Source organism: Mus caroli, unplaced genomic scaffold (assembly GCF_978045245.1).
Source record: "Mus caroli unplaced genomic scaffold, Mus_caroli_1 scaffold_1, whole genome shotgun sequence".
NCBI classification, from domain to species: domain Eukaryota; kingdom Metazoa; phylum Chordata; class Mammalia; order Rodentia; family Muridae; genus Mus; species Mus caroli.
Window position 1 is genome coordinate 167,892,927 of NW_028227256.1, and position 11,258 is coordinate 167,904,184.

Sequence of the window (11,258 nt, forward strand, 5' to 3'; positions counted from 1 at the left end):
AACTTTCTACCCTCAGTTTCAAATGTCCATTATCATTTCAATAGCAGATGCTTGGAAAGTACTACACAATACTTATCCCCCATCATGAAGAAAACAAAACTGTCCTTGAAACAGTTATGAGACTCCTTGCAGCATATAAAGTACAATGATATAATCCTCACCACTGCAGAAACTTTCTATTGATATGACTGCGCAAACACACAGCACTCTGGCTAAGTGAGAAGGATAGAAAATCAGTCACTAAATCCCCTCCGCCCTACTGTTAAGCCACAAATAAACACTGTTTCCTGACACTGAGCCAAAAGGAAGTTTGCTTTTCTCCTTCTTGGGCCATACTTGGTTCTAACAACTGTGGATTAAACTTTAAATGAAAAATTATAAATGTAGATTAGTTCTGCAGAGTCCATTAAAAGCTAAAGACTCCAAAGGAGGCCAGCTTGTTGCTTCTAGCCATTATACCAGATTCCTTAAATGTTAAAGCTATGACTCCACCCCCGCTTACCCTAAGGAGAAACATGGCAGCTGGGATGAAGGAGAGAGGCTCATTTGACTTTTGATTTGGAGCAGCAGCCTTTTTGAAACCCAGAGCAGGAAGACAGGATTAATGATTCCAAAGTCAGAACGAGTCACCATATCACCAAAACTCTCCATTCACAAGGTTCCTCTGAAAGTCATTCTCTCGATTCTGAGTGGCCCTGCCCAGTTCTCAGTAAGAGGGCAGGTTAGCCAGGGCTCCCTCCATAAGAAGCCAGGTTAGCCATACTCTCTCGGCAAGAGGCTAGGTCAGCCATGCATGTGCATCTCAGATCTGAAAGGCATCCTCTGAATGATTAACCAATCTTTCTCAAGCTGCTCTTTAACATCTTTATGAATAAGTCCTTTTGAATGTTCCTGAATAAAGAAAGGCTCATATAACAATTAAATACACAGAACAGAAGGAAGTAGAACCACTGTGACAGATGTGAAAGGTTAGAGACCTGCCTAGCTAGAGTCAGCTTCCTCTTCCCTATATGAAACAGCTTTCCCACAAGTGAACTCTCTGGGGCTCTTTGGAACACAAGTTAAAAATCAATAAACCTGTCGGCCGAGGGGAGGTAAGGTATAGAGAATGCCAACGACACCAGCTATCTTCTTATTTCATGGAGAGGTGGGCTGTCAAAAGGTGAAAGACAAAAGTAGCCACCGAGATAATAATGTAGCTATGATATTATTTACACCTATGAAAGTAAGCATGTATACAAGTAGGTAATATTAAAAAATAGATCTGATATAGTTACAGGCAATTTTGGGTATTTTGAAGATAGATTTTATAATAAAGTATATTAGTCTCACTTGTTCATTCCGTTAAGAAAACAAGGCAGAGACTTATCGAGAAATGTAGGCAAAGACTCAAAGGTGACATTGGTCTGTCTTCACCGTCAACCTGACTAGCTGTACATTCACCTAGGAGCCTGGTGAGGCACATTCCTGGGTATACGTGTGAGGGTGTTTCTAGGGACGATTAAGTAAAGGGGAAGAGACCCGCTCTGCATGAGGATCACACCATCCCATGGGTAGGAGCTCTGACAGTCAAAGGGGGAAGAAGGAGTCAGTGAAGCAAGCCCTCCCCATCAGGATGGAGGGAACTCTCTGAAACTGTGACCCAAAATATATATACTTCTCCCTTTAAACTATTTGTCTGGTATTTCATCAGAGCTATGCAAAAATAACTAGTGCACAGGCCTAGGGTATAGTATTTAGCAACCTTCTTATTTACAGGAGGACTAGGTTACAAAAAGCAACTCTACCGACAAGCTATAGTGGAGCTATTCTGCCATTCTCAAAAGTATAAATTAGTACTAGACATTAGACTACATTATAGTATATGTTTTGAACAAGAAATCTGTGGACAAATTCAACACATGGTATTGATCAACATATAACTACAAATTTTCCTCCTAAATGATGTCTAACATACACAGACAACCAGGACATGTGCTGTTCTTCAAAAGTGTATGACGTAATTAGGAAGACAAATGCAAACAGCTGTCACTAAAGGTAGCATCAACTGCAAGCATAAACAACTAAGTCTAACTCTGTACAGTGAGGAAAGCATTGAAAACAGCAAATCTGGAGAATCATAAAGAATGAGTGTAAGGAAGCTAGGATCATGGCTCAGAGGTTTAGAGCACTGATTTAAAGAGTCCAAGTTCAATTCCCAGTACCTACAAAATAACTCACAACCTCCTCTAACTTCATTCTGAAGGGATCTGACACCCTCTTCCCGGCCTCTGTGAGCATTGCACACGTGTGATGTACAGGCAAACATGAAGGCAAAATATTCCATACATATACATTTTTTAAAAAAGAAAAAAATGTTTAAAGAAGAATGAGTGTAAGAACTGGACCTATAACTGGCTACTGAGGAGGCTGAGGCAGGAGGGCTGCAAGTTCAAAGCTTTCCTGGCCTTCATGGAGAGGTCAAACCCAGCAGGCAGCTGTCAAGAGATCTGGCTCGGCGGCAGAGTGCTTTTCTCACCTGCACTGGCCCTGGGCTTGATCTCTAGCACCTCCCAAACAAAACAAAGAATGTCAGTGCACAGCAGCAGAACCACGGCCTGCACAGCTCCCTGGCCTTCAAGGTGACGCTAAGCAGAGAAAGGGCACAGGCCAGACCAAGCTAAAGATAAATATAAACACAGGAGGAAATGCATAACAGAACACCTAGGCAAGGTGAACCGCTTGCCTCAGCTACAATGTGTGCAGCAACAGGAATGAGACATGGTACACAGAAGAAAACAGAGCTGGAAATTCAGGTGTGGAAAACCAGTTCAAGGCAGATTTTTCAGGTCAAAGCAGCTTAAATTGGAACTTTTATCTCAGGCCACAAAATTTCAAGGAAAGTGACCCAGCAAGAGTATAGACTTTAAAGACAAAAGGAGACCGAGGCAGAATAAGACTAGAGAAGAGCTTTGAAAGCAGGCAGCGGTAATTCAAGCGAAGTGTAGATCAGCCATAGCAGGCACTGCAGCTACCTAGGCAAGAATGTTTGCCATTGCTAGTGGGTCATCTGATTTCTAGTACGATCAGCACAGTGCTACATGATCCAGCAACTTGAATAATTTCAGCATATCTCACTCATAACACACTGAGTAAGACGTGAGCACGCTTAGTACCTTCCCTTTCCCAGGCCTGCAGCTGCTCTTGATCTCTGGTAGCACTGCCCAAAACCTGCCGGGGCACAGGCTCCATTCGTGCATCCACCTTTTCTTGGTGAGAGGATCGATCAAATTCGCCAATGGCCTTCCGGAAAAAGGAGTTCAGCTCTTCAAAGTTCATGGCCTGGAGCTCCATATAAAGCTCTACCTGCTGGGCTTCGGGCAGCTCATTCCAGAACTGCAGCAGGTGCTCTTGCCCAGCTTGGGACAGCCTTTGTTTGAGGTCATTGACATTCATAGTGCTCTGGTAGTGAAGCTTGGTAAAAACAGAGTAGGGAGAGCTGTGAACCAAAAAGAAAAGGAATTAAGAAAGGGCAGACAGATGTCCTGACATTGTGGCCAAGATCACTTATCTAGCAGTGGTCCCATCTAAGCTACCTTAGGTTATACATGTACACAGCCTAATGACATACTTCTCAGAACATAGCCCTATCATTGAGCTGTGTATGACACTATGTTTTTAAAATCTCAATATTTAGAAATGACCTTCTGCCTTTCTGACACTGACTCAATATTTGTGAGAGCTCAAACTTCAACAATAATTAGCACTATGTGCGGCACTATCCAAAGCACTTTACTTGCAAGTCTCATCTAAGTTCCTACCTCTCCATCACTTGTAACCGTTATCAGTATTCACACTGAGGAGACTCAGCAGCGCAGGCAGTGGAGTGGCACCTCACCCCCTCCATCTCTCTCCACTGCCTCTGCTGCTGCTGCCCTACTCCTCTGAACACTACGCTACGACTTCATAGTTCAACTGTTCTCCCTTTGCTCTAATGAAGATAACTACTGTTGTATTCAGAGTTCAGCAGCACCTATAACTATGAAAACAATATTTCAACTTCCACAGGGAAACAGGGGAATCATACCCATCATCTACTCGCTAAAAACCTGAGCCCTCACTGGAAGGAAAGGTGATACACAGATAACAATCAGGGAAGAAGACGGTGTCAGCCACAAGCATGAGTATTCTATGATCTCAAAGTCAACTCTTAAACTGCAGAGTGCTCAAAAGTAAGGGAGTGAAGAAATTAAATATTTAGGGAATGAGAAATTAAATATATAGGTGGGTCTACCACCTACCTAGTACTGATGAACGCAAGATCTAAACAGGCACCAGCTGGGAAATGTTCACAATCTAGCTCTTTGACCCTGCAGGGGGTCAAACAGACTGCATAGATAAGAGCAGGGAACAAGAAGACCTTGATGGCCCTGGTGAAGGAGCGTGAAGAAGATAGGAATCAGTCAGAAAGTGAAGGCATACAATGACAGGAGATGGTGTAGGGCAGGGCTAGCCCAAGAAAACCAGACGACTGTGAAGAAGATAGGAATCAGTCAGAAAGTGAAGGCATACAATGACAGGAGATGGTGTAGGGCAGGGCTAGCCCATGAAAACCAGACGACGACTGGCTGTAGATCAAAGAGTGAGAGATAGGAAGCCAAGTATGGATTGATACGCAGGGCGTTATCACCATGGCTTGAAAAAGAAGACAAAAAGAAGCCAGGGTACCAAATGCACTGTAAAGAAAGACAGCTAGAAGGAAAGCAAGCTAACACACAACTGTGGATATGAAAAGCCAAGGGGACCCAATTAGAATGCTTATCATCAAAAAAAGCAAACAAACACAGGTAAGGTGGCTCAGCAGGTCTCCAAATCTGAGCACATGATGTCTATCTCTAGAACCCACATGATGAAAAGAGAGAACCAAGTTCCATAAGATGTTCAAACACACACACACACACACGCACACACACACACTTGTAAAAAGTAAAACTTAAAAAAGAAAACAGAGTGACACCACATGTAGCTAAAGATGTGGGGGAAAGGAACCCTTGTATGATGCTAATAGAAACGTGATTGTATATCTGCTATAGGAGTCAGGATGGAGGTTGCTCAAAATCTAAAAGTAGAACTACAACTGGATCTAGCTATAACCACTTCTGGTTATCTAAGTAAGCATGCAGAGGTATATACCTGCACATCCACAGTTCTTGCTGCACTGTTCTTAATAGCCAAGACACAGAACCTTACTAGATACCCATCAACATGCAAACTGATAAAGGAAAATAGGATATCTATCGTAATGGGATTTTATTCAGCCATAAAGACTGAAATGTCATTTTCTGAAAAATTCATGGAACTAGAGCCATCAGTGAAGAAAACCACATTCAGACAAATATTGCATTTTTTCTCTCATATGCAGAACCTAGACTTAAAACATATACATGCATATATGCATGCACCAGAAAAGTAAAAGAAGAAGTAAAGGGGGAAAGGTCCCAGGGAGTAGAATGGAGAATGAACACACCAGAGATAGGTTTCCCTTTATATGCAGAATCTAAACTTCACTAGAGATACACATGTGTGACATGAAAGCAGAAGAGAGACTATTTAAGAAAGCAGCAGGAAAATAAATATGAGCTATGTCTGATATATGTCTAAAAATGCTATAATGAAATCCATTACTTTGAAGGCTAACTAAAAGAGAAAAATATTGGAAGAAAGAAACAAAACAAACAAACAAACCCATGGGTATGACCCAGACTGGCTGCAAGGATCTGAATGAAAGGGATAACTTAACTTTGAGACTCACTATTAAAAAATCCCCATTGTCCTGCATTCCACCTGCTTAGCTTTGGCAGTTAAAGGGATGGCGGTACCAACCTATCCTCCTGTCACAGCCTGGTGACCAGGGGCACAGAGCAGTCAACAGTCCATATGCGTCACTCAGCTGTCCCAGGCCTCAGGTCCCGCACCTATACGATGAGATGCCCGACAGTTTCCACCTCATCACAACCATTCAGCATCAAACACTGTTTCCACACTGCAGAGGGAGTTCTGCACCTTGTGCCCATCAAGGAAACGGTAAGAACAGACTATGGCTCTTGCAACAAAGGCAGCATGGGCAGGCTCACCCACTGCAACACCAGACACAAAACTTCAAAGGGCGTCTACCCCACAGAGAGTAGGTAGCAGACATCCTGGAGCGCGCCTGCACTTCCTCCAGAAGTTTTGCCACGTGAAAACAAATCATGCTGCAACACCAGAGCCTCCTCTTGTCCTCAGCATCCCTGGAGGCACACCACAAGTCCATCACATGTCAGACGTGAGAACAGACGGGCATTCCTAATTTTATTGCCTATACCAAGTCATAAATACTTTCAACCTCAGTGTCTCTACAATGGGAATAAAATTTTCATCCAAGGCTGAAGCCTAACAAATAATCTTTCACAATCAATGAGAAAAGGAAATTCAAAGGAGTTATGTAATTTGCCTTTGGCTACATCACTAGTACCTAGAAAGATGGGAATTTTTAACTCAGATGTATGTGACTCCAACTCTATCCTCTTTCTCTCTCCTCTCTCGCAAAAGCAGAGGAAATACAAAGAATCCAATGAGAGAGATCTCACTTAAACCCAGGCAGAATCATTTGGTGACAACCATCACTGAGCTTTAGAGTCAGACTGACTAGGTCTACCTCAATTCAAACGCGCTCCAAGCTTGTGATTCTGATCTAGTTATTTAACCTTTCAATGCCCTAATTTTTCAGTTTGTTTTGTTTTGTTGTTTTTTGAGACAGGGTTTCTCTGTATAGTCCTGGCTGTCCTGGAACTCACTCTGTAGACCAGGCTGGCCTCGAACTCAGAAATCCACCTGCCTGTCTCCCAAGTGCTGGGATGAAAGGCCTGCGCCACCAACGCCCGGCTTGCCCTAATTTTTCATGTCTGCAAAATGGAGCAAAGACAGTCCTTAGCCGGGAGGAATGGCGAATGCCACAATATTAGCATTTGTGTGGATGAAGTGAGATGGAGCCTCTGAGGATCATTTAGGCTACAGACTAAGACTGTGTCCAAGCTACAGAGCACAGCCCTGTCTCAAAGGCATACAAACAAACAAAACAACAAAAAAAAAGAAGCACTTACCTCTAAAGTAAGGGTATCCTTACTATGATGAAAAGCAATTTTGAAAGCGCCTAGGACATTGAGAGGCCTCTATAAAATACTACTATTAAAGACGTGAAATCTGCACTCTACAGTTCTAAGTCACAACCTTTTGAACATGAAAGAGCTACTATGGACAAAGCCAAAAAGTTTACCAAAGATACAAGAAAAGAAAATTTCCTCAATGGGGAGCAATAAGGAAAATGCCTCCCAGAGTTCTCTGTTCAGAGATCAGGACATGGTGGCAGCAGTTGTCTGAAGGCAGCTGTAGTCTTGTACAAGGGACAGACTCCGAGAATGGGATGCTTCTGTGATTTCATCACATGAACATCATAGAGAACAGTGAGTACAGACATGGATAAGCTAACCACTCAGTGTGGCTTCTTGATGGAACCAAGACCCACGGGAAACACAGGATAAAAGGGCTGTTGCTGGAGTAACACCCAGCTTCCCAGTAAACCTTTACAAGTTTACCTGCAGTCATCACCAAGTATGTAGTAATGTGCCCTGCTACATTACACGGGCAACGACTTCATTAGGGAATTTTCACTTCCAGCATAACCTACGGGCTCAACATGGCTTGCTTTTTTAGGTCACAAAACTACAGTGAGTTGTGATTGGTCCCAAGTTGCCCTCTTCACAATGTGACTAGGCTACCCATACAAGTTACCCTTTCTTGAGCACGTGTGATTACAGAGAATTTAAAGAGGAAAATTAACTTGTATGTGGTTATTAATTCATTCACCAAATATTTAATGAGCACTTACTGCCCACCAAGTGTGTTCAGGGCAGCAGGGATAAGATGGAGAACAAGTTCATACTCACATTCCACAGTAGGAGCCGAGTGTGTAAAAGGACGTGAGCTACGGCTACGAAGAAACATGAGGTGGGCGAAAGGACTAAGTCCTAAGAGGCTCAGTAGTGGGGAACTGGGTGAGAAGCAGCACCCCGTGGGGAGGGGGTGGAGGGGGGGGTGTTTATCTGGCTAACTCTTAAGACTACATATGAAGACACAAGCCAAGCTTAGGTCCAAGTGAAACAGCCCAATACGGTAACATGATACCATTCACCAAGTATGAAGAAAAGGTTGACAGGACAGAGTTAGGATGGAGACTGGAGATTGGAGACTCCATTCTTTACTTTGGGTCAACTTCATACAGGTATCAAACATCCAAAGGGAAACTAATGACTCGACAGCTAAGCACTAGTTCATAACCCTAGGGCTATGTGATAAATCTCAAGGTCAACGGTACTCGGAAACAAAGCACAGTCCAGATGAATTCCTCCAACCAGAGGGAGACCCAAAGGTGAGGAAGTCAGGAGTCCGAGCTTGGACACTTTCTAGGGGGTTACAGGGTATTTCAGCTGGGTGGTGCTGATGCTCGCCTTTAATCCCAGCACTCGGGAGGCAAAGACAGACACATCTCTGTGAGTTCAATGCCAGCCTGATCTACAGAGCGAGTTCCAGGACAGCCAGGGCTACACAGAGAAACCCTGTCTGGAAAAACCAAAAGAAAAAAAAAAGTTTCAGTTGACATCTAGGTTTCAAGAGTTCTATCACTTTTTTAAAAAGCATTTAATAAGAACATGTACAAAATTCTCAAAAAATAAGACAGTAGGGAGAGGTAGATTTGTATTCTTTTCCAAGGAATGATTCCCAGGGTCTCGTGTTCAGCACTGTTTTTGTGAGCACTGGAGGAAGCATGTTGTAGTCAGATCACTAGGGACGCATGCAACCCAAAAGGTGCCCCTAGTTTGTGGTTCCTCGCTCCAGTTGTCCCTTGCCCATCATTTGACACTGTGCAAATAATTTCACTTCCCTGGTGTATTTCCTCATGAAGACGACCCAGCCTTTTTCATATATCCTGAAGATTAAAAAGCAAAGAGGTCTCTTCGACTAAAAGTACATGCACACATCCTATGGTAAATATTAGGTAGAACTGTTCCTTTAAAAGTCATTCAAAGCTGGCCAGAGGAGGCTTACTCCGTTAATCCCAGCCCTGAAGAAGCAGGCAGATCTCTGTGAGTTCCGGGCCAGCGTGGTCTGGTCAGAGGCATAGGCTGGCGTAACTCTGAGTTTGAGGCCTGATTGATCTACAGAATGAGTTTTGGGACAGCCAGAGATACACAGAGAAACCTTGTCTCAGAAAAAGGAGAAAGAGAGAGAGAAAGAGAGAGAGAGCAACCTAGCTAGCTCATTCAGTACTACCCCCCTTTGGGTGCTTGGAGAAAAACATATTCATGCAAATAAAACAACTCATTGTAAACTTTGATATCTGGTCCCAGAACACCAGCAATCTACAAAACTTATTACCAAAATCAAATCTGTCCATTTATGTGTTATGTAACATTCATAATAAATATGGTTTATATTTACCTGACACAGCTATAACCATAGTACCGCATCTCCTACTGATTTTTCTTGAGAGCTGTGTGTGTGTGTAACGAAATAGTATAGAGCAATAGAGAAGAGAATTAAAAAGACATGGATTTTTATACTAAGAACAAAAGTCTGCACTAGAAATTATGACTAAATTTGGTGTGTGCCTACAACCTAACACACCTGGATCAACATAACCGACAAACCGTTATCAAACATGCCTTTATTAGAATTTAAATGCCACATTAAGGAAGTCCAGTATTTCCCAATTCCACCCCCACCTCTGCTGCTATATGTCCTCAGGGTGGGTTAGTAAATCGCTTTGGGGGGCGGTGGGGAGTGGGGGGACATGGAGCCAGGCAATGGCGGTACATGTCTTTAAGGTAAATGGATCTCTGAATTCTGGGCCAGCCTGGTCTACAGAGTGAGTTCCAGGACAACCAAAGCTACACAGAGAAACCCTGTCTCGGAAACAAACAAACAAAACAGGAAAAAAGAGGGGAGGGGCTGGGGGGGGGGGGGGAATGGTACTGAGACTGACTTGAGTCCTAACCACTGACTAACAGGACAGACTAGTGAGTCAACTAAAAATGAAATAGATAAATAGATAAATGCTTTTGGTTTGCTGCAAACTCTTGGATCCAAGCCCAGTGAACTTCACCTCCAAGTCCTTAAACTTGTGCCTCTCATAAATGCATGATCATTACCATCGGATTTCAGATCTCATAGTATGCCGATGAAGGCCAGTCAGCCTTCACACCAAACTTTTATTAAATCTTCTAGAGCATATGTGTGCTCTCAGCCTCACCGTTCTACCAGTCCAACTGAGGTGAAACCCTGAAATCTGAACCTCTCTCACTATCAGTATCAAGCGAAGGCAAGAGGGTCCTGTGCTAGTCACATCCCCCATTGGGATCCACTGTCCTGGTCGGAACTATCAATTCTTACCCTCGTGGGTTCAAAACACCCCAACGCGCTTTCCCAACAGTAACAGCGACCACTTTATTCCCACCGGTGAACCCCAGAAGTGGCACAACTATGCCCGGGCCCTAGCCTGAAACCCTCCTGGCTCCTCTTCCCCCCACTCAAAAACAGCGCTGACAAGCGCCGGGAACTCCATCAGCACCCAAGCCTCCTCTCCCAGGTCTCCCCCAAGACCCTCCGCGCGCGCATCCCCGCCCCGCCGCGACACAGCCCACGCCTCTCGGGAGCTCCGAGCAGCGGGCGCCGAGCAAGGTGCGGCAACGCGTAGCCGGGTCCGCGCGCTTGGCATGGGAGCGCGCGCGTGAAGGGGGTCCCTACCTCCCTCGACAATCCCGCGGCTCCTTCGGCTCGGCTACTCGCCCGTGTCCCGCGCCCGCCTGGAATATATACTGTCATCCGAGGGGCCGGGGCGGCGGGGCGGGCCACGAGCAGCGGCCGAGAGGAGCGCGGGCCCCGGCCACCCGGCCCCTCCCGCCGCGGTGAGTGGCTGCGGCCCAGGGGCGGAGCGGAAGCCTGCCGGCCGGACACGTCAGCGACCGAGAGCAGCCAAAGGGGCGGGCGCCGGCGACAGGAAGGAGGAGCCTCTTTACGTCACTCAGACTCTTGCCCAATAGGATAGCCAAGGATCCTGTCAGTCTGTGGCACCGCCCCCTCACGCACTAGCCTGGGAGGGGCCGGCTACGCGCGCGGCTTCGCTGGGAGGTGAGGCCAGGCGCCACCTTAAGGACAAACTGCAGGGCGGGTCCTCTCGGTCA

The 11,258-nt window shown here is 45.1% G+C and overlaps 1 protein-coding gene across 5 annotated transcripts in view; it reads right to left on the reverse strand.

Moving 5' to 3' along the window:
- Uap1 (UDP-N-acetylglucosamine pyrophosphorylase 1) overlaps positions 1-10,993 on the reverse strand; it is a 32,129-nt gene extending 21,136 nt beyond the window's left edge. For 3 of the 5 annotated variants that reach the window (XM_021153450.3, XM_021153370.2, XM_021153213.3), the window contains exons 1-2: positions 10,822-10,978; positions 3,156-3,478 (exon numbers count right to left, since the gene is read on the reverse strand). In XM_021153450.3, coding sequence (XP_021009109.1) covers positions 3,156-3,435 — 280 coding nt within the window. In that variant the 5' untranslated portion in view covers positions 3,436-3,478; positions 10,822-10,978. Of the gene's footprint in view, positions 1-3,155; positions 3,479-3,836; positions 3,845-5,862; positions 5,930-10,821 lie in introns of those variants that run through there. The other 2 variants (XM_085842775.1, XM_085842764.1) reach the window with 2 other exon arrangements.
- Positions 10,994-11,258: the final 265 nt, after the last annotated feature.